This window comes from Carica papaya, chromosome 5 (assembly GCF_054855325.1).
Source record: "Carica papaya isolate Zhongbai chromosome 5, ASM5485532v1, whole genome shotgun sequence".
NCBI lineage: Eukaryota > Viridiplantae > Streptophyta > Magnoliopsida > Brassicales > Caricaceae > Carica > Carica papaya.
In genome coordinates, this window is record NC_142313.1 from 6,533,118 (window position 1) to 6,556,493 (window position 23,376).

The following is a 23,376-nucleotide window of genomic DNA, read 5'->3' on the forward strand; positions in this document are numbered from 1 at the left end:
ATATTTTCTTTTCTATTTAAGTTTATATGTGGGACAAGAATTTCAGCAATAAAATTATGATTGATTTCTTACTCTAAAAGAAATGTCTCAAAATTTATTCTTGTTCTGATTGGGACTCTGTTAAGAATATAAGTAATTCTTGTTGAAGAATAAGTTCTCTAGAATAATGGTAGAGGCTAGAATTCCAAAATAAACAGAAACAAGAAAAGAAAAAACAACAGAGAGATTATGTCATCTGACTTAATGAAGTTCTTTTCTACAAAACATCTAGATGTACACATCAATACAACAAATAATTTCATCATATGCAATTAAATTTTCAGCTTTAGAAAAAATGAAATGTTATTCATAATGCCAGACATTTACAGCTAATTACATTATCATCTGAACCCAGTTTAGGTATAGAAGAAGCCATCATCACCCCTTCCATACCACACGCTTTGCCAACATCAATAACCACTGTGCTACATCCCTTTCCTATTACAAAAATGCTCTTTCCTATGGCAACAAGCTGGCAAGGCGGTCTTGTAAGTAGCAGTGACAGCCTCCCAACTGGCAACCACACCTTCATGTCCTTTTCCCACACCATTAGTCTGGTCCCTGAACTCTCATCCAATACGTAGAGAGTGCCATCTAAAACAACGGCAGGACCTCGCCAGCCTGATGCTAGGGTCTCATCTACATGCTCCCAAATGCCATTCAATGGTTCGTAAACAACTGCATACACATTTGAAGTTACTGAAGACTGCCCACATCGAATGTATATCTTTCCATCCATCACAAATGAGTCTTCGATTTCGGGGATAATATTTGGGTCTGCGTGAGATTCCCAGCTGTTTGTGCAAGTGTCATAAACATCCCAAGAATTTGGAACACTTGCTTTTAGTCCTGACCCACCAATTGCATAAATTTTTTCATTCAAAACTTCACAAGCAAAGTAGCACCTGCATTGAATAAAGATAGTTTCCAAAAGAAAATTTCTTAAACAGTATGATCAGAATTAAAAAGATAAATAAAGCTGAAACTGAAGGTGTGTGCATAGATGCAAATGTAACTGTGCCAGTCCAGCAATTCATCTAGATCTAACTATTTAAAGCTGCAGCTTGACCAAACACTTTATCAATGGTTTGACCAAAAATCTTCCACCATATGAATTCGCAAAAAAATTTATCATACCAAATAACCCCATTTGAATGATTGAAATAATCTTGCAGTTCCACAGGCGAAAAATATAACAACCTAAAATACCTTGCAGAACAGGTTAGAAGATCCTCATAAATTTTTGAATTGCTTATGGGAAAAAAAAATGATCAGTACCTTTCAGTTGACATGTTAGGCCCTACAGTCCAAGAGTTTGTGGAAACATCATAGCAGTGTGCCTCATCAGTAGCATCTTCCAACCAAGCAAAGCCACCCAATAAGTATAACTTTTTACCCAATACTTCAAAACCGATACCTTTCCTCCTGAGGATTTGAGGAGGAAGGTCGTGAATGCGCTTCCAAGACCTTCTTGGTGAAAGGGGGTCGAGAACATAATAGCATAGCTGATCAAATTTATCTCGACATAATGCATAAATCCAAGTTTCACGTAAGCTGTGCTTTCTGCGATAAGCATACCACTCTTCGCTGCATAGTAGAGCCCTCCATCTCTTGGAAACACATTTCAGAACAGCATGATATCTTCGAGGCACTCTGGCCAAGCAAAAATGTGCAACGTCATCTGGAAGCCCAGGTATCAATGGCACTGGATTTTCTTGTACGTGACTGACATAATGTGATCCACTTTCTACATGCGCCATTTAAATTGAGCATTCAAACAAATCCCTATACAGTCTTAGCTTAGGTGGGGGAACAGAATTAGTTTATAATATTTACAATTGTCCACTTCCATTCAAAATTCAGCATACTGAAAGAAGAGCACATTTGGAAATTTGAGCTTAAGATTGTAGATATATGACTATGAGTCGACCTAATTAAAAACTTCTCAAGTCCCAACTTCAACAGTTTCTTTACAACCAAAGACATGACTACATACAGAAATAAAACTAATTTGTTTTCTTCTGTACACAAGCAGGTTCACTTAAGACATCTAATACAACTGAAGATAAGTTACGGAAAATAACTTTTTCTTCTTTTTCATATTTTTTTAGAAGAAAACCAAGAGTGTAAAATCAAGGAAATGGAGTCGCCACTAAGGTCACCTGTATGGCGAAAATGACTTATAAGATTCTTAATGATATTGAAACCACATAGAAGGAGAACTAAAAATGCTAGTGAAGAAATGGTAACATTATATTCTACAACAAACCCAAACCATGCACCAATTCTTATACATCAAGAGATATCAAGGATCCTGCTAGTTTATCTTCAAGAATATAATAAGCATTCAATATAACATCAGAAGAACCAAATATCAAATTGATGCTCAAATCGAAACAAACTCATCCATTTAAAATATTCATAATCTTCCAATAAGCAAGGAATAAAAGTAATTATAAATCAAGTATTTAATCACCAATTACTCTCCAACAATATAGTCCACACAATTAACTGAATTGTCATGCCAATGTAAACAAATAAAGCAGCATATGTTCGAAACAAACAAGAATGAATGACAACAGAAGCCTAACATTACAGTAGAACAAAACGCATACCATTAACTCAAAAACTACCATAACTAACATATTTGATCAAAAGCTGTCAATTATCTTGTAAAAAGCAACTCAATCACCACCTTAAACTTAATCCAAATAGAAAGTAAAACGAATCACAAAACCCACTGTGCACAGCGATAATAGACAGCAAAAAATTCATCGGACAAATCAGCTCCATATGTTCATTCGAGAAAATCGACAAAAAGGAACTTAAAAAAATCCAAATTGAACAGAAATCTGAGTAGAAGAAGGAGGTACCTGCGAGGACTTCCAGAGCAGGCACTGGGTGAGTAGAGTGGGTTTCGGTGTGCAGCGACAGGGAACAGGGGTGCCGAAACGCGGTGGCAGTGACGAAGGGATGCGTGGCGAGCAGGAGAGAACAGCGGTGTCGCTTGCGGCTTCTCCTTCGGCTAGCAAATCGCAGGTTCCAATGAAGCTTTCGATTAAACTGGCTGTGAGCGGTGACGTGGCGCGGTAGGTCTGCGAAGGCGGGAGGTACGACAGGTCACTTGTCCGCGTGTCTGGAGGGGACTGGTCGAGTCCGATTCGGCATAGGCTGGGCAGCGAGCAGAGGAGAATGGAGAAAGGAGAAAGGAAAGAGGTTGGCGGAGCTTTGGAGTTTCTGGGAATGGCATCGATAGTGAGGAAGATGGAGGAGCCGACCCGTTTGCTGCTCAAAGGAGAGGTGGGGTCTCGATTTTGGGTGTTGCTTCTCTGTTAGATCTGATGTGTGAGGAAGATGTAGCTGGAAGAAAATCGTTTTCGGGGGGTGTGTGCGGGTTTGCTGGGAAGTGAGGAAAGATATGGCGAGTTGCGGTGATTTGGGTGCAATCTGAAGAAGATTAAGGAGCCAGAAGAAATGGATTTTCTCCGCTCTCTCAATTCATTCGGCCCTTCAGATTTGTTTAGATCTACTCAGTATCGTTCCAATTTTTTTGGAAAATATAATTAATTTTATTAAAATAAAATCAGGTTCAGTCAGTATAACAAATATCATTAATTTATTTAAAATTCTTATTAAAATAAATTCATAGTTTTTGGCTGTAGAGATAATAGTTGGCTGGTGAATTAAAAGCAAATGGATCACCCCCCTTTTAACCTAATTTGTTTTTTTGGCATCTACCCATTAGATAATAAACACCCAGAACACTCAGAATCTTTAATCTTTAATGTACTCAGAATTAATATCTCCTTTTATTTCTTACTTCAGATTTTTATGCAATACATCAAACCGTAAACAAATATTATTTAAAAAATTACATAAAATAATTTAATATGTATATTGGGAATAATTAAATAGTCATAAGCGATTTTTATTTTTATTTTTGCAATGCACAATTCGCCGTAAGAGAGATTTAGAATACAATGCAAAAGGGAAAAACCCATGGCAGAATGTCATATATATATATATATATATAGTATATATTGAGAGCAGCAGATTATGCTCTCCTTTTGGTCCATAAGATCATGCAATAAGATTATTTTAGCCCATTATTTTGATCTTGTTTCTTGCGCCTAGATAATCTTGAACCTCCAAAATTATATTCAAGTAGAATTTCAAGCACTGATATCTGAGCAATTCCCAACAGTCCATTTCTGAATGCAGCAACACTCTCATTAAAGCTTTGATACGGCAGATGGATTTGGATGTCTGGCTTCCCTAAGCAGGGCCTCTTGGGTCACCGATACCACAAGCTGTCCATGATGAAAGTCAATTTCACTTATTAAAGATATAATGTTGCTTGAGTGGAAAAAGAAAAGCAACAAAATGCACAAGGAAGCAAGAGGACTACTCTACATATGAATGCTCCAAGTCATGACATGATATATAGAGATCTAAATGTGTGTGTTTTTGCACTTATTGGTGACACAATTCTGCTAGAGAGGAAAGAAAACCAACAGAAGGCAGAGGAAAGCAAGAAAAACTAATTGCCATATGAATGTTCTAAGTCATGAATGCATACGCGAGCGCATATGCATGTTATTCAGTTATGTTCACTTACTAACAACATAATTCTGCTTTGGTGGAAACAAAAGCAACAAAAGGTAGAGCGAAACAAGAACAGGACTATATGCCATAGGAATGTAAGTGGTGAACACAATATATACCTGTCCCTTTCTGTTAAATATTTCACCCTCAACAAAACCGCGTCCATTGAAGGCAGTAGGGCCACGAATCTTTGAGACATTGAACATGGAAACAATTTTAAACGAAGAGAAGACAAAGCTAATCACGAGAAAGAACAGCATATAACAATTACCACATATAATAACCAGTCATCAGCTCTAAGAGGCCTATGGAACCACATCCTGACCAAAAAAGAAAAGCAAGAACATAAGTTTTATCACTTTGCAGACAAAAAAATAAGATCCTTTTTGAGTATAGGACCACCAAGACTATTGTTGCTAAAAAAATGAAAACCATGAATCATACAGTAGATGCACCCAGATACGTACGAGTGGTCCAGACTGAGTGAAGCTGACCTAAAACCTTTTCTCCGGTGTGGATTTAAACTGACTGCACTAAATATTAGATCGGAAGTGTAGGCCACAACACATCTACAGCACAAAAAATGATATTCAAAGAATAAATAGATCCCTTGCAACCAAATCACAATGTAAACACAGTCACTATTGCATTGGGTTTGAGAATTCATACCAAATTCTTACAAGCATACATGTGTAAATTCTGAACAATCTTTAGGTAACAGAAATTTTGTTTAAGCAACATTGAGTAAGAAACAACATTATGAAAATCAAGAATAGCATGAAGATATGTATAGAATCCTTGTTGTTCACGTAACGCAGACGTACCAGAGCCTCTTAATATGTTTTTCATGGAAGAATGAGTTTTTCAGGAAAAGAAACAACAATTTTAAGTTGCTTACCTATGCAAAGCTTGGTCTTCTGAAAGTTTTCCCTTTGCTCTAAACCAATATCTTAAACTGTTCACAAATTGTGATCACAGTCAAGAAAACCCATAAAAGAATATGCATATAAACAAAGAAAGTCCACATATCCACAACGGTTAATGAATATATTCAGAATAGTGGCAAAGAAGAGATTGTTCAACCTGGTAAACTAGACTACCTGGGGGGTGCTTTAGTCTGATTGGTAGAATAGTTAGGCTCACAAAACCTTATCTCTATAGGCCAAGGAACAAATTCTTTTGTAGCAACCTTGTTCCGGTAGCCCCTGAAATAACAGAATGTTGACATAAAATGCAACTCAAGCCCGATTAATATGGTGACATTGCATCCTCAAGACAAAACAGGTTAGGAGTACTTATGTCTAGAAGTTTATTTAAATAACTGAAATGGATAGTAGGGCAGAACAAGAAGACATTACATTAAATTTCAGTTAGAGAAATTTTTGTAACAATAGTAACTATTTTTTCTTATTATTAAATTACTTAGGTTATTTAAGTTTATTTAGGTATAATAAAAATTTAGTTTCTTATTTAGGCAGATCTGGAGTATTATGAATTCGAACATCTTAGATTTCTTCTTTAATAATTTTTCTTATTAGCTGTAACAAATCCCTTTACAGAGACTAGTAGATGAATCAAGAATTCTTTTACTAAGGTTTTATTCTATGTTATTTGTCAGTGTTTATTTTTCTCGTTCACTCTACTTCTACTTATATTTCTTCATCTTCATCCCAATTTCCTCTTCCTTATCTGTATTCTTCTAATCTTTCACCTAAATTTTCTTTTTTTCTAAATTATCTGTGGGACCACTAGTCATCCTGCATCAATTGATATAAGAGCCTAACTGTTACCTCTACGTCTACTACTTAAAAAGGAAATCAGATTCCCATGTTCCATTCACAAAAATCAATCCTTGAAAAAAGAAAAAAAAAATCCATTCCAAAAAAATGAATTCTAGTCAGCTGGGAAAAAATTCTCTTGCGAAACAAAAAAAGAAAAAAGAAGAATAGTCTCCACAAAAGAATGTTGAAGAAGAAAGAAAAAAAGAATAGGAAATCACAGATTTAGGATATCTCACATAGCCGACTACCTTTAGTTCCCCACCATCCACTGCACGGGGATCGACACAAATACCATTCCTAATGGGCTCAAAAAGTGCAGACTGGCCCCTCCTGGAGTAGGGCCACCAAATCTCCTGGAAATGCATCTCACTCGCCGCCAAAAGCTAAACCTCTGTAGCATTCCTAGATCTCTGCCTTCCCAACTGTCAAGGAACAAACAAATGGCCGATCTGCAAGTAACACTGTTGGATGACTTTTTTATTGGAATCCTTACCCTCAACAACTGGAGATTGGTGTGTGAATCTCATTTGCTGAGTCATGCAAGTGGGATTTTTTTTTTGGATTGTTCACTCAGTTTGAGGTCAGTTTGGCTAAGCCAGTTTGACCAGTCATGTAGACTGGTTTTTCCTGGATAATAAGAGTTTTTAGTGTGTCCAACCCATTTCTAAAGTCAGTTTTGGTTGAATTCACACCTTAGAGTTACTTTCAGGGCGATCAGCTTAAATGTTACAACTTGACATGGAACCCAATAAATACTTTTATAGTTACAATAATCATTTAATCTACTTGATTACATATAATGCGTTGTACCAAGTTTTTTGTTCTCATGGATGCAAAGAAAATATTAAATATCATCATGATTAACTTGTGTCAAATATCAACATGTTGAAGATGATGGATATGCTAAAAATTCTCTCAGTAGTTGTTGGCAGTTAAATATTGAGTTAGAAATAGACTTATACTCATAAGTTAGGAAAATATAAGATGCTATGCAAGAATTAACTGTTCAAATAAAGACTATAACTTACACTTCTGTGTTAGAAGATGAAAAACTTGAAATTCCTCTCAAATCACCAGGTGTACGTTCAAGAAATGTTTGCTCATCTGTTCATGCTAATGATGTTGAGCAACCTCATTCTTTCAACAATCATGTTTTACCTCCTACTGCTATTGAAGTGGTTCTCGTACATGATGATGGCATTGAAAAATTTTTTAGAATAATTTTATTTTGCTTTGTTGGTTTTATGATCCTAAAGAATCTGTATGTTTGGTTAACTTCCAATTTTTTTTAATGAAATTATCAAAAGCCTTGAGTTTTTAAAGATTTTGAAGAGCATTTTCAAGCCTTTTCTACCTTCATGCTTCACCAATTAAAAATACGAGGTCAAGTTTTCATCAGGTGGGACAGAAAAATGCAAAACAAGGTCAAGTTTTCAAATAAAAGATTTTTGTAATAATAATTGTTATTTTGTATTTGAGTTCCTTAGGTTTATTTAAACATTATAATATTTCAGTTTCTTACCTACGTGGATTTAAGTATTATAAAAAATGGGATCTTTTAGATCTTCCTTCTTATAATTTTCATTATCAGTTACAACTAATGTTTATAAAAAGCTAGTAACACCAACAAATGAGATATGTAAACGTCATAAATTAAGAATTCTTTTGCTAAGTTTTAGTCCTATCTTCCCTCTTCGTATTTGTTCTTTTGATGATCGTTTTATCTAATTTATCCCAATCATTCTTATTCTCTCTATATTTTCACCATGATTTCCAATTCTCTCTAGCCTATCTCTTTTCTTCTATTTCTCTCCTAAATTTCTTCTTTTCCTGAACTATCCACGTGGCAAATTAGTTTGACCACTATTTTGTCCGACATAAAATAGTTCAAATACTTAGAAAATCACCAAACAATAGGAACTTAAAATAACAAATAAAACCAAGTTAATAGCACAAAAGAATGTTCATCAAGAGGCAAAAGTGTTGTGAAGTTATTTATATGTATTAACAGCAGGAGTTAACCACAAACTACAGCCTACCTAGGAAGACGAGGATCAGTAAGACGCTTCTCACGTAATTCTTCCATCGATAGAAGCTGCAATTGAATTAGAGTTCAATATCTGGCAGAGCAATTGGGTGGAAAATAAAATACTAAGGTAGATATTTATTACTTACAGTATCCGGATCTGGAACAGATGGTTTTCTCGGCTCCTGGTGGTCAAACCCTTCAATTTCTTTCTGCAAAATTGATTCAATCCAGTGTTACAGGTGACTTTTTATAAAACTAACAACCTGAATTTTAAATCTTAAAAGCATTTCCAAAAACATCAAATATGTACGACTGAAGAAGTGAATAATTACTTGAAAAGAAGCAAGTAATGTAAATATGACATTCCCTTTTTGTATTGCATCTACTCTCCGGGTAGCAAAGTTGTTGCCATCACGTAGACGGTGAACTTCATATATGATCGGCACTGCAATGATATGATTACAAATATTCCAAAACATTCTTAACTATCATAATCCATGAAATGATAATGAATGTAGTGAAACAATACAACAATTTTTTTAAATTATTGATACACTATAAAGATTCTCCACTTTCTTCGATAGCAGAAGAAATAATAACATGTTTAATCAGCAATTAACATGAAAACTTCAGGCACAAAAACTTGCAAAAGCTCTGATTTCTCTGACGGCTAAGTTTAGTTGCTTCACTTAGTCAGAAGACCTTTATTGGTCTGAATTTCACTATGGTCAGTCCAATCGGCTTGGATATATAACAACCTTTTTGAGGAACATAATATATAAAAATTGTTAAAGAAATCATGAAATCTGAAATCTTATGATAATCATTACAAAAACTTGTCAATCTTTTTCATATAGTTTTATAGCCTTTCAGAACTCCAGATCATGTATAAATTGGATGACAAGGGATGGACAATCGAAAAGGAAACTGAAAAATTTAAGGCGAAAGAATAATAACTATTTATCTGACAGGCCTATTAGAGTATAATGTACATGTGATTTGCAGGTAGAGAAGGAAGACACCATGAGCCAATAACCTCTACATAGATAATGCACTTACTGTTAAAGTCTCCAACAAGAAGAAAATATGAATGTAAACTGTGTACAATTTTAAGGCAATCAACCGTCTTTGATGCTGCAGCCACTGCCTGCACATATAATTACAGTAACATAGACAGAGAAAAGTCAACAATTCTCACATGGTAGGATAATCAATAGCAGTAATATAGCAATTTCTAAACAAAATATTAAATTTAACCCTTTTTAAAAATTTAAAGATCCCAATCAAACTTTATCTAAATAAAAAAACCAAACTTATAACAATTGTTAAAGAATGTGCTTTGCGTGTAAAAAATGATATTACAGGAAAATGCACTCTGTGTCGTGAAAAAACCATTGTTATCCTTTTGATACTGCAAAATTATGTAATCAGTTCAATTGATTTGAATATCATGTAAGCATGACATATCCAACTTGTATGATAAAGCCAACAAGATAGAGAGAGAAGTTTACTAATCATGCCTGTCCAACTAACTGTCCTCCAAAGACCTTCCCAAATTTTGGAGCATCAGGCAAAGTGATCCCCCGGAATACATTTAACTACAGAATAGTGAGAAAAAGAAACTAATAAATCTTCACTTATACTTATTTACATATATTTAATGCAAGAAAAGATCCAAAATATTTGATACTTTAAATAGGGTCAGAAAGGTAAAAAATAGTCAGCACATTTTTTAAAAGAAAATAATAACTATTTAAGGGAAAGCTCTATATGACAGTTCTGCTAATTTTCACAAAGATAGGAAGGAATGAGGATGAAGTTGTGAATGGTATAAACTTGAAGGCACTAAAAGCACAAGAACAGGTCAAAAGAGACATGACACGCCTCCAAGGATTGGTTGTAAGATTTATAGCCTCTGTGAAACTACCTCTGTTTTCTTTTTTCTTCCAGATGAGCAAATCTCTCAGATCTTCATAAATTGGGCTATGGTGTTCCACTTTTTCTTTTACATGGAAAGTTATCCAAACAAATAAATATGATCATTTTGGAATACCCAGCTTTAACCACATATATGTAGAATATGCATTCAACAGGTTAAAACCATAGCCTCAGACATTCAAAAATAAAATTATTAGCCTCTCTAGACTAAGAGACAACTAAAAATATAGGATTTACCAGATCAAATCAATGTAATCATTTTTGCGTATCTAGCTTTAACCACAATATACAGAAGGTGCATTCAACAACTTATTCTTACACCCCCAAGATAGTCCAAGAAAAAACGATTAGCTTCTGTAGACTAAGAGATAACTGAAAATATTTTATTATAGTACTATTCGCTCGAAAAATAATGAAATGGTGCCTATCTGGCAAAACATCCTAGATATACAAGACTTTAAGCAGCAAATGCATTCATGTAAAAGGAGGAAGTCACATAATAGAAAGGAACATACTTCAATTGGCTCCAAATGCAATATATTTTCCACAAGTGCACACATCTCTTGTGCCTTATCTGCATTCCAGATTGATTTTGGCGCAAGCAAAGCACAATGCTCATTAGGCAACACTAAGCAAGTCAGCTGTGAGAATAGATATCACATCAATCACTTGGGTTATATTAATATGTTTGAGAGAGTTAGAGTAATCTGTTTGTTATAGATTGCAAACCACCAAGAGGAGAAGAAACATAACAAAGCTACCTTAGTTGAAGCAACCACATCTGCAGGGTGAACAGATATAGACATACCTGAGAAAAATAACATCAACGTTAACATTAAATCTACAGAACCTTCCATTGGAAGTATTCGGTTCGATCACAGACTGAAAACAATGAGAAAAAATATACAACAGTACATATAAAACAGAAATAATCCCATAAAGCAAATAAAGTTACGTACGGCAATCACATTGTTGATACTTTTGTCAGCAAAACCAAGAAACTAAGAAAAAAATCGTTGAAGAGCCTGAATAGCTTTCTTATGTACACAAAAAGTACCTTAGAAATTTTTTTAAGAGAATGGTAGATAAACCTATAATGAAACAATATTAAAGCGAAAATGTTTCATTACTAATCTTCAGCTAAACATTAATAGCAAGGTAGCATGATGCCCCAAAACAACACAGAATTTCTTAGTGCTATGTTAACAGCAAGTGACCAACAGGGAAAACAAGCAGTAAACAAAACTAAGAAAGATTAATAATCTAACCATGACCAAAATAATCATATTGTTTCATTTGAAATTCAGGTCGATTTTCTTCCTCTGCAGATCCAGAGACTTCAGCCTGGAAAAACAAACACCATAAGAAACTAATCAAAAATCCAATTGGATCAGAACCTACAAAAAACTCACTCACAATGAATAAAAGGTTAGAAAGATGAACTAACCTCTCCTTCCCATATGAAATAAACTCCATCCCCAACTTCCCCCTCACGAACCACATACTCTCCTCTCTCTGTAAAATCACATATTCATACATGTTCCAAGAAAACCAACTAGCCAAAGTTTGAAAGCTTTTGTTACTTTTTGGATTTTGATTAAAATGGAGAACCTCAGTTATAAGCACAAGGAAAGACAGAGTACTAGTAATGAAAAGTACAAAATTCAAACAACTGTTAGTTTAATTATATAAAAATCAAAAAACACAAATAAAAAAGAAACATTTAAAAAATTTACCATAGCTTTTGAAAACGACCAATTCAGCAATTTTCTTCAGAGAAGAAATTGGTAATCTCTGCAGCAATGGGACGTTACTTAAGAACTCAATCACTGCGAATCAAACAAACACATAACATTTTTCATCACTTCCACAATTGCGGATTATTCACTTATTTCCAAAATCTGAAAATACAGAACAGGGACAATTTTTTTTTTAAAAAAATAGCAACAACTTATTCAGTTTCCTCAATTATTGGAACCTAGCAAACGAAGGTTGTCGACTTCCAATTTTTCATTTTCCTTTCCTCAGGTTTCTCAGCTTCCAAACACAAAGGAAATTTGGGAATATTAACTGCGATTCATTCCTTTACCTTGTTCGGTGTCCATGGCGGAGCAATGGAACGGAACCAGCAGCAACGGTAATACGAACAAGAAGCTGACTTGCTACGAAACCACGTAACCGGGGAAGGAAACTAGTCTTGAGGCATCTCAATAGGGAGAGTTAAAATCCAGTGGTATTCGCGCACATGTCGATCTCAGGATTTGGCCAATAATGGAGATTGAACAGTAGTAATTCTATGATTGGAGACGCAGGATAACAGATAAACAAAAAAAAATTATATTAAATAAAAATAAAACGAGAATTAAAACTATAGAATCTCTTTGGGAGAAAATAATAGATTAAACTACCTTGGATTTGTTACTCTGGTTTTCGTACGCCCCAAATGACGATCACTGAATCTTGACTTGACTTGAGAAAGAAGACTGAGTTTTTTTTTTTTTTAATGTGTAGAAAAGGAAAGTAAATAAATAGACAATTCATTAAGAACCCGCAGCAAAGAAACACATTCTTTAACAACTACATAGATTTTTTAAAAAATCTAATAATTATTATCAATAAAATAAAACAGTATTATAATAATTAAAATTTTTATATTTTATTTAAAAATTATAAATTTAAATTATATGAAAAAATTTAAACTCGTACTGTTAACTTATAATTTTTAATTTAATAAAATTAAAAATTTAATTTATTCGTATGTTAATAAAATTTTTATAAATCTACTATGTTCATGAATAAAATAAATATTATGTGAGTGTTAAATTTTTTTTGTTAAAATAATCATAATAAATTAAAAAAAAAAATTGATTTAACCTTTTTTAGTTCTAAAAATAAAATTATAACTATTAATTATTTCTAAAAATATAATATTTGCATATTCAATTCTAGCCCTAATACATAGTGAGAAGTTTGAGAAAAATAATATTAATTATAATTTATTTTATATAATTTATTTTCTCTTTAAAAACTATAGCGCATATTTTCATGGGATAAAATTGCCACGAAAAATAAAAACATGTAATTGAAATAATGTAAAATGTGTTATTGATTATAATTTTGTTTTTAATGAAAGAAGTCATTTGTATATATTTTACAACCTGTTACCATCTTAGGTTTAATTCTCTTTTCCTTGTTATGAGGTGTTGTTCTTTCCAACTTGGGAGTATAAATTACTATTATATGCTCCATCACTTTAAAAATAGAGCTTTGAGTATAGATGTTAGATATTATAATTAGTAAAATTAGAAAAATATCATGTAATAATTTGATACTCTTTAGTGAGGTATTCAACAAAATATTAAATGGGAGAAGATGCTAGCAGGTAATATCCTTTCAACTAAAACTGTAATACTTGACTCCGTAATTTGGTCTGAAATTTATTTTAAATTTTTTAAAAAATATATAAAAATATAATTTTAAAATGAATAAATTTTTATTTAATGTGAAATTAAGAAAAAAATGAATTGCGGATAAAATTGAAAATAATTTTGAAAAAAAAAATAGAATGCCCAGTCAGCAGCCCTAACGAACCGGAGCGCACCGCGTGACAAGACACGCTAACTTGGTACTATGCGGGAGGCCAAATTGGCAATCCGCGTGTCCGCGATCGGACAGCCTAGATGTGTTCCCGCGCGCGTGGACGGTCTAGATCTGTTCCCTCCTCATACGCGATCGGACGGTCGAGATTAAACACGATGAACGGTTCAGATTCGTTCCCTCTTTAAATATGATCTGATGAGTTGAGATCAAATCGTGATGAACGGTGCATATTCATTTTCTCTTTAAACGTGATCGGACGGTTGAGATCAAACGCGATGCACGGTCCAAATTTAAACTAGACATGTATAAATATCTCGCATCACACTGAACCCAAACCCTACCCGCCAGCTCCCTACTGGAGAAGAAGAACCAGTTGCCGGAGAAGAGAGCCGACCGTCGCCCGCCGCCTCACCGGAGCCACCTCCAACCGCCAAACAAAGTAAAAATTCACATATCCGCTCTGAATTTGATTCTGAACATCCCCATGGCTAAATCGGAGCAAAAAGAACGGCGGATGAGTCAAAAATCGCGGACAAAACCCAAAACCGCCTCCAATGAGCGACTTCCCGTTTTTCGTTTCGTGCAATTTTTCCACCGTTGTGTTCACCGTTCTGTTTTCTACAAGTTAATCGAAGAAAAACGCCCAGCCGCGAATGTGAGCCGGCAAAGCCGCCGTATTGAAAAATTTTACCACCGGTAAATTTTTATTTTTTGACTTTTTTCGGCCAACCGAAACCCTCTAACTTGTTTTCTCGTATGGATGGGTATAAATCGGCAGAAATTGGCTAAAACTAACTGAAAATGGCCAGGTCGAGGCAAACCACCATCGCGAGCAGTGGTGCCATCGTCGGAGAATTCTAAAATTGGCTGTAAAAGATTTTTAACACCAATTTTAGGTTTTTAGGATATTTTTATGTATGTAAAGCGTGTTTTAATCGCATGAAAATTCAGAAAATCTGGGGACCGCCAGTAGGCACAACTGAAAGTTCAATATTTCAAACATTAATTCGGGTAAGAATCCATCACTTTATTCCCTATTATGGAATTGAACCTTAATAATTGGTAATATGGTAATTTGTATAATTTAAAAAATTTCAAGAATAATTACAGGTTACCAATAGAGCCGAAAATTGATTAATCATTTATTTGTTGTCCTGTTTAACTGATGGTTGAATTTACAACTTTAAATAAATGATGATATTCTGGAATGATTAATTGATTCAATTGTACTTCATTGACATATATTGCTTGTCTTGCGTGATTTACGGTTGATTGTAAAATTAGTAATTAATATGCAAACGAAAAATTGATTGATCATGTGAATTAATGAATGATAGCCTTACTGGATATTCTGAGAGATAGTGGACAGACCGGGTACATAGGGAACCCTACCGTAAATATTGCCTCATACCGAACGGGGTATCGAGGATTGGTATTTTTGGCGCTCATATCGGACGAGGTATGAGAATGACCGGTTAGTAAATAATGTTGAATATTGGTTCACGCATAGTGAGACATCCCTATGGACCTCCAATGATATCAGTAGGCGAATAAAAAAAAAGTTATTATTTTTATTCACTTGAATATGAAATTGAAATGTTATTTGGGTTATTGTCTCTATAAGTCGATTTTGAAAATCTCGCAACGGTAAATACATGCAATAAATTATTTTTCTTATGATAAATGAATTTGCTTGAATCAAGAGCTTTTTGGTTGTTTTTATAATTTTTACCAACCTTCAGTTTCTGTATCGGTGAGTAGTGTAATATTCTTAATGGACTAGTGTAGCTCACCATTTCATTAATTATTTCAGATCAAGAGGACTAAGACTCAGATTCGGATCAATAAGAGGGTTGTGAATAAATTCACCACCCGGACTCCCTTCAAAAGTTAGTGAAGGTCGTCATAAAATGCTCAATTATTTGTCTTCTATTTATTTCTTTGATTTTTGTTTGTTCTTTTAGAAGAGACATTCTCGTAATTCTATTGGGTATTCTAAATTATTTTGTAAGGAATGTAAACCCTAAATTCAATTATTTTGCTTTCGTATTTAATTTATGATTTTATTTTCTTTTAAGTTCTAGACTTCTACAAAAACTATCACACTAAAGGTTCTATTTTAGATAATTAATGTTCAACAAAAATACTAAGATTGAAATTAAAAAAATAATCTAGAAATATTAGGTCTTAAAGAGTCAAATGGTAAGGACAAGTATTTGGGTTTGTCATTCCTAACTAAAGAGTTAGCTTGAGCAACTTTAATAATCTATTGGATAAAATGAAATTTGAACTATCTAGTTAGAAATAACATTCTATTTTGTATATTGAAAAAGTCACATTGATCAAATCGGTGTTAAATGTAAACCTAACCATGTAATATTAACATATCTTTCGTATAAAAATATAATTAATGAACTCGCAAGAATTACCAAAAGATTTTGGTGGGGCATAAAAGATAGTCAAATCCATGGCTTCTACCCAATTAGTTGAGATAAATTTTGCTTCCCTAAATCGTTTGGAGGATATAGTTTTAAAAAATTCAAAAAATTTAACGTTGCCTTAGTAAGTAAATTGTGCTGGCACATTTATTATGAATCATCAAAACCTTGAGTATAATTAGTGGAAGCAAAATATTTACAAAGCATTACAATGCATCTAACTTAAATGAAACTGAATAACTCCTTTATATGGAAAGGAATCCTCAAATAAAAAACAATCCTTGAGAAAGGTTGTTGTATGCTAATTGGAATGGTTGAAACCAACATTCATAATGACCCAAGGATATCCTCTATTGAAGATTTCAAACCTAACTGTGATATTTTTTTCTTGATTTTGTGAATGTAAAACCAGCTTATGGATGATGAAGAAAACAACGGGGCTCAAGTAAGTCTTCCTAAGAAACACTGTAGAAGTTGTAATGAATATTAAATTCTCACAAGCTTCTGTAACATTTGATAGATGGGGATGATTTTTAAACTCTAAAGAAGAATTTGACACTTGGTTTGCTTCTCAACTATGTTGCAAAAATTTGTGTAATCCTCTTACATTGTCTAACACATGCTCTAGGTTTACTTAGTGGAATTAAAAAACTAAGTTATGGAAAAGACAAAATAGTATGACGAAGAATCCTATACTATTGTTGCTAGGTTTTCTTCCTTATCTTAATTGTTCAACTCTTAATTATTATCTATAAAGACACATATGATCATATTTTCTTAAATTGTCATTTAGCCATAATCTTATGGCCGAAGTCTAATTGGGGCCTCCATATAAAAGCGTCTAATTATGATACAAATAGATGAATGACTAACTTTCTAATCAATAACCATAAACAAATACAAGGAAGAGGTTATTTATGAAAAAAAAAATCTTACTTTATGCTTCAATAATGGTATATATGTTTTACTTTTGGAGAAATAAATATAACAAAGAAAATCACTAGATTAATTTTATTGCATGCATTTTGTTTGTTAAATCAATATAGAAATGCAGCAAAATCTCCACATTCAAAGCAAATGCTGTCTTCAAAAATTATATTTGTAATGTTGCAGTTTGTGACTCCAAATCTTTTGTTGCACTTATGTTATAAAGGGTGCCGAAAACATTCACAAACTAGTTTTGTTCAAGATTTTTATCTTCGGTCGCATAAATAAAAGTACTCGTTTACTGTTAAAATAACAAGAGATTAGAGGCACTCAGAATTACTTATGCAAAATTGTAATAACTCTCTATTGGTCATCTCTCCTCTTATTGATGATAGTTATACGATTGATTGGTGCATCAAAACAACAATGAGAAAAATCAAAGCACAAGTTGAAGGGTTAAAATTATAATGGACTTGGATTTTAAGAAGTTTAAATGAATCAACTCAAATTTATGCCAAATGGGTGACTTATCATAATTTTGTGAGTTGTATTTAACTCGATCAATTTTTTTTTTTATATATTTGGACCCATTATATAACTTTTTTTTTCCTCTTTTTATATATTACTCATTTGAAAAAAAAAAAGAAAAACATTGATTAAATAGATTACTTTAATTCTCAATATATATACTTTTTTATTTAGAAAAAAAAAAGAATTTCCCTTCTATTTTGTAAGTAAATTCCTTCTTTTTCTAATACTTGTTTATTTTTATTACTAAGATAATTTAAATAAAATAAATTACTTATCAATATTTAGTTATATTAATTTTTAATGTTATAACTTTTGAATTTCACAAGAAAATTCTAAAATTAAGTAAAACAGAAAAAAAACAACTTATCAGTAATTTCCTTTAGAACGATTAATTTTATAAGTTTGAACCTAACCCTAGAAACAACCCATTCTGGAAAATCTCGGCGGGTTGGCCCATGGGCGTAACCATCTTGATCGCCTTGAAAGAAGTGTACAAGTGTATGAAATGGAATCTTGGCATTGTAGGCTAGTAGATTCTTGAGGCAAACGGAATGGATTTGACTGGACTGGCTGGTACGCCTACCAGCTCTCATATGCTCCTTAATTTTCTCCTTTCTGCTCTTCTATTTCTCTTTCAACCCTTGTCTTCTTTTTGTAACTTTTATCTGTATTCGACTGTGTATTTTGTTTATTCTCAAAGCTCGCTAGCTCAGTGCGGTTTGGTGATTGTTACTTGTCAATCAATCCAAACCAAACTAGTAAAGCAGGAGCTTCAAAAGACAAAAATCCCACCATTTGTTTTTTAATCCAAAAATACCGAAGCTGATAATTTCTTGTTTGGTTGTTGACTGACAAGAAAAAAGAGGGGATTTACAAAATGTTTTATCTTCAAATTTCATTGAAGAAGAGAAAAATGTTTTTGTCATATGTTCAAGTAAACATGTTTATGTTTGTTAAACACGTGTATATACTTTAGCTGATGATTTTTCCGGTTTTTGTTCCTAGAAACCCTAGAGCTAGAAGCATGAACACATGTTATATCCTTACAAATTTTTTTTGTTCCAAATTTGTATCTCTTTTCACCCTGTTCTGCGTAATTATTGATTGATAAATATGTTTTTGAAGATTAAGCTCTGTGCAAACTTGGTCCCTTTTGAAGTTTGTATAATTTGTTTTTGTGTTTTATTTGTTAAATATCTGGATTTCGGAGCTATTATGTCTGTGATTGAATTATAATTTTTTTTAATCTTTCCCTTCAATCCGGGTTTTATTTAACCTTGTTCTGAGATCGATTCCTCCAAACCTGGCGTCCATGTTATCACAATCTTAATTCTGCACTTTGATCAATAGGTCTAATTCCTTGATACCCATTGAAATATTTAGTCGACTTGAAAAGGCAAAAGTTTTGTATTTCACTGCATTTGAGATTCTCAATTTGTCATGCTAACATGCTTGCCTCATAGACATCCATGTCAATCGTGTGTGGCCTTCCAATCCTCGAATGTGTATACTGCCTGGCCTGTGCCCGATGGGTGTGGAAGAAGTGTCTCTACACTGCAGGCTATGAAAGTGAAAACTGGGGCCTGGCCACTGCTGAGGAATTTGAGCCTGTGCCTCGCCTTTGCCGACTAATCCTAGCTGTCTATGAAGATGATCTTCATAATCCGGTTTGGGCACCCCCTGGAGGTTATGGAATCAATCCTGATTGGGTTATCTTGAGAAAGGATTATGACCAAACACAAGGCTGTGTGCCTCCTTACATGATTTACCTTGATCATGACAATGATGAAATAGTCCTGGCTGTTAGGGGGCTCAACTTGGCAAAGGAAAGTGATTATGCAGTTTTGCTTGATAACAAACTTGGGCAGACTAAGTTTGATGGTGGCTACGTGCACAATGGCTTACTTAAGGCTGCATGCTGGGTATTTGAAGCAGAGCATGAGGTTTTGAGGATATTAATTGAGCAAAATCCAAGTTACTCTTTGACATTTGTTGGGCACTCCCTAGGAGCAGGGGTGGCGGCACTGTTGGTCATGGTTGTGGTTCAGAATCAGCTGAAGTTGGGGAATGTGGAGCGGAATAGGATTAGATGCTTTGCGCTTGCTCCTCTTAGGTGTGTGTCCCTCAATTTGGCTGTTAGATATGCAGATGTTATAAACTCCGTTGTGCTCCAGGTAACCATAACACATTCTCATGTGAACACTAGTCATATATGATGTAAAACATTTTGCTCTATGTACTTTTCATTCACCCTGTTGTGTGGCTTGTTTCAATCAAATTTGAGAACCTTTCTACTGTTCGTTGATACATGAGCAACTTGATTTAATTGGTGGGGAAAAGAGTTTAAAATGGTCGTTGTGATAGAAGTGGCGAAGATGCTAATTGGTAGGGACAAAAAGTTAAATGGTCATGGTGAGGGAAATTGCGAAGATACCATGTATAAGCTATGGCAATGTTATGATATGGATAGGTTAATGGTTGAAGCTTATTATTATTTGCAAGGTATATCATAAGCTTAGGTCAATCTTTCTTTGAAGAGGGATCAAATCATAATGCTTCCCCCTAAAAAAAAGCCCAAAATCGCTGTTTATTGGGAACTAAAGCATCTCAAAGTAATTAATAGATTTATAACATCTGATAATCTGAGAATGAAAGATAATTTTATCAAGAAGTAATATTAATATGATGTTTTTTTATTGTTTATTTTTTATTTTCCCCTTTGTTCTTTTCCCAGTCTGGACTGGAGGCAGGTTTATCTAGTAATGTGTTGAGAGCTAATGCAATATGGTTTTGCTGATTAGGTGCAAATAAAATTGCATAGTCTCCTATTGGGGATATCAAGTATTCAGGATTGTGAATACATTGTTTATCTTCTACACAAGGTGTACCTGTCTGCTTGTGGATGATATTGGGTAACAGTCTGCTAACTGCTAATATAAGTGACTGTAATGAATCAGGATGATTTTTTACCTCGGACAACTGCTGCCTTGGAAGATGTCTTCAAATCACTTTTCTGGTAAAAGATAGTATGTTTTTCACCTTTTATTTTTTACTTCTCTCGATAGGCAGTTGCTAACATAATATTTTTTTCTTATCCTAATTCTGCTGGAGAAGATCTATTACTGATATTGTAAAGAAAATTATGACTATTTATTATGTTTCACCTTTTTCAATTTGTTTCTTTTATTGAAGGGAGGGAAGGGAGGGGGGTCCTTTGGTATAGGGATGAAGACTTTATTTTTAGTGACTTGTATGCTTGATCTTTTAATAGGCTTGTGTGTCTTCAGATCTCCCTTAGCCAGAACGTTTTGCTTGTTGTCCAAGTGCATTAATCAAGCAGAATATTTTGCTTTAACCTGCAATAATGGTCATTGTTATTTCTTTTAATTTACTGTTTCAAACTTAGAACTGTTCTTAATAGATCATGTGTAGGCTTTAATTCAGTGCTTAAAAATCAAATTCTGATGGGTAAAATGAAGAAGTTATTACTTGAAATTATGAAGTATGCCAATTGCAGGCTATGAATGCTCATCGACATCCATGCGTGTTTTTATCACTGTCACTAATTGCCTAGTTTTTTGTTTCTTTTCTTTCTCGGACACAAGTATTTGGTTTATGGACTTACTGTCATTTGTCTGCTCTTCCTCCTGAACATGCAGTTTACCATGTTTACTATGCCTGATGTGCTTGAAAGACACATGCACTTTTGAAGAGAAGATGCTTAGAGATCCAAGACGGTTGTATGCACCTGGTCGTCTATACCACATTGTTGAGCGAAAACCTCTCAGGTAACAGGCATTTTGTATTTTAGTAAATCGTGCAGTTTGTTCATAATGTGAGCCTATAATTTTGAAAATGTTCCCAATTCAGTACAATGTTAACCAGATTAATAGATAACTAATAGTCCTGGTGGTTTGGCTGGTGGAAGCTGGTATGTGCAACCTAATTCCTGGAGCCATTAGGATTGCACTCGTAAGTGTGCTGCAGATGATGGTAAACTAAAAGGAACCACTCTCTCCTCCCCCAGACCCTCTTGGACAAAAGATGAATTCGATGGACTAAAATAGACTTTTGCCAAAAAGTGTCTGTGGACCATTTATGCTGTTAAGAATAACATTATTTTTTTTTTCTTTCTTCAACTTTCTCTAAAACAAATGACTTCAGTGTATTCATCTTTCTACTCTTTTTAATCGAATTATTAAAATTATTGGTGACATACTACTTTTTTTGGTTGCTCTTACTTTGGAGGTGGTATTAATTGAATAAAGATGGGTGCTTCATGCACACACTCTCTTCCTGGCTGCAGAATAGGAAGATTTCCCCCGGTTGTTAGGACAGCTGTACCTGTGGATGGGAGGTTTGAGCACATAGTTCTTTCCTGCAATGCAACTTCAGACCATGCAATTATTTGGATAGAGAGAGAATCAAAACGAGCTCTTGATGTACGTATGCTGCCTTTTAATTTGTTTAACATTAGAACCTTCTTGTGCCCCTGCAATGCTACTTCTTTGTTGTTTTGTCATTACAGGAAGTGAATTTGTTATTTTTCTTTGGCTTGTTTAAATTAAAATCTAAATGATCTTTTCCTCACGGCAATGTCAAATAATAAAGTCTCTTTTGGAAAATAATCTGATTGCTATATATCTAACTAAAATTTGTGATGAATGGAAGTCCAACTTCAGTTTTTGATCCAATTGGATCATGGTATCTATGATTTCAGTTGATGTTGGAGAAAGATCAGATCATGCAGATTCCAGCGAGGCAGAAAATGGAGCGACAGAGATCCCTTGTGCGTGAACACAGTGAAGAGCACAAGGCTGCTCTAGAGAGGGCTGTTGCTCTGAATATACCTCTAGCTTATTCACCTCCTGCATATGGAACATTTGATGAAATGGAAGGAGAAAGTTCTACCAGATCAAGCGGTGAAGCCTCTATATTGTCCTTCAAGAAAATAAGGGAAAGTTGGGATGGATTTGTAGAGCGACTTTTTTATGTGGACGAGTCTGGTCATATGGTATTTAAGAAATGAGTCAAATAGATATTTTTAGGAAAAAAATTAATTCTTTCATTTATGCCATGTTTTACACAAGGAGATCCATAATTCAAGGATGATGTCTGATAGGAGACTTGGGGGGTTTTGGCTGTGTATATTATAATTATAGTTGATTGATCCTCCATCAATTTCTAGGTTGTCTTACGAAGCAGCTTTTGGTGTTTGGCTGCTGTTCCCCGTCTATATATAATATGGGCGCATAAGTCACAAAATGTTTCTATATTCTTTTTACAATAAAAGTAGAAATAAATATTGTATGAATTATAATGATATATTATATAGATGGGGCCAAAAAATTATATATTATAATATAATAGAGAAATTATTTTGTATAATAAGTGTATACTAATATGTTAAAATAATTATAAATTTTATCAACCATTCCATTTTTCCTCCAACAAGAACGAAAACAAATATTCTATTATATCGATATCA

General features: G+C 33.9%; 3 protein-coding genes across 8 annotated transcripts; 1 reads left to right on the forward strand and 2 right to left on the reverse strand.

Moving 5' to 3' along the window:
- Positions 1-226: 226 nt before the first annotated feature.
- Positions 227-3,585, reverse strand: SKIP4 (SKP1 interacting partner 4). Of its 4 annotated transcripts, none has more exons than XM_022048690.2 (3): positions 2,913-3,585; positions 1,318-1,824; positions 227-944 (listed from the first exon to the last, which is right to left on the reverse strand). In XM_022048690.2, exons 2-3 carry the CDS (start codon positions 1,797-1,799, stop codon positions 347-349), a joined length of 1,080 nt encoding a protein of 359 aa, XP_021904382.2. In that variant the 5' UTR covers positions 1,800-1,824; positions 2,913-3,585; the 3' UTR covers positions 227-346. The 4 variants fall into 4 exon arrangements, with proteins under 4 accessions (XP_021904382.2, XP_021904380.2, XP_021904381.2 ...); XM_022048688.2 differs by having other exon boundaries at positions 1,318-1,833; XM_022048689.2 differs by having other exon boundaries at positions 1,318-1,838.
- Positions 3,586-3,951: 366 nt separating this feature from the next.
- LOC110819430 (acyl-CoA hydrolase 2) lies at positions 3,952-12,949 on the reverse strand. 2 transcript variants are annotated; one of them, XM_088219383.1, is made up of 18 exons: positions 12,801-12,949; positions 12,482-12,686; positions 12,129-12,221; positions 11,840-11,907; positions 11,661-11,736; positions 11,154-11,200; positions 10,908-11,033; positions 9,975-10,052; positions 9,514-9,601; positions 8,787-8,899; positions 8,601-8,663; positions 8,465-8,520; positions 5,745-5,849; positions 5,543-5,599; positions 5,112-5,213; positions 4,916-4,964; positions 4,764-4,832; positions 3,952-4,349 (listed from the first exon to the last, which is right to left on the reverse strand). In XM_088219383.1, the coding sequence occupies exons 2-18, from the start codon at positions 12,495-12,497 to the stop codon at positions 4,272-4,274; spliced, it is 1,284 nt and encodes a 427-aa protein (XP_088075509.1). In that variant the 5' UTR covers positions 12,498-12,686; positions 12,801-12,949; the 3' UTR covers positions 3,952-4,271. The 2 variants fall into 2 exon arrangements, 1 of the variants encoding a protein (XP_088075509.1); XR_015818958.1 differs by lacking the exons at positions 3,952-4,349; positions 4,764-4,832; positions 4,916-4,964; positions 5,112-5,213 and adding an exon at positions 6,674-6,886 and having other exon boundaries at positions 5,569-5,599.
- A 5,353-nt stretch (positions 12,950-18,302) lies between these two features.
- On the forward strand, positions 18,303-23,202 carry LOC110819458 (alpha/beta-Hydrolases superfamily protein). 2 transcript variants are annotated; one of them, XM_088219936.1, is made up of 6 exons: positions 18,303-18,461; positions 19,352-20,062; positions 20,846-20,904; positions 21,548-21,676; positions 22,195-22,330; positions 22,609-23,202. In XM_088219936.1, the coding sequence occupies exons 2-6, from the start codon at positions 19,358-19,360 to the stop codon at positions 22,915-22,917; spliced, it is 1,338 nt and encodes a 445-aa protein (XP_088076062.1). In that variant the 5' UTR covers positions 18,303-18,461; positions 19,352-19,357; the 3' UTR covers positions 22,918-23,202. The 2 variants fall into 2 exon arrangements, with proteins under 2 accessions (XP_088076062.1, XP_088076061.1); XM_088219935.1 differs by having other exon boundaries at positions 18,305-20,062.
- The last annotated feature ends 174 nt before the right edge of the window (positions 23,203-23,376 follow it).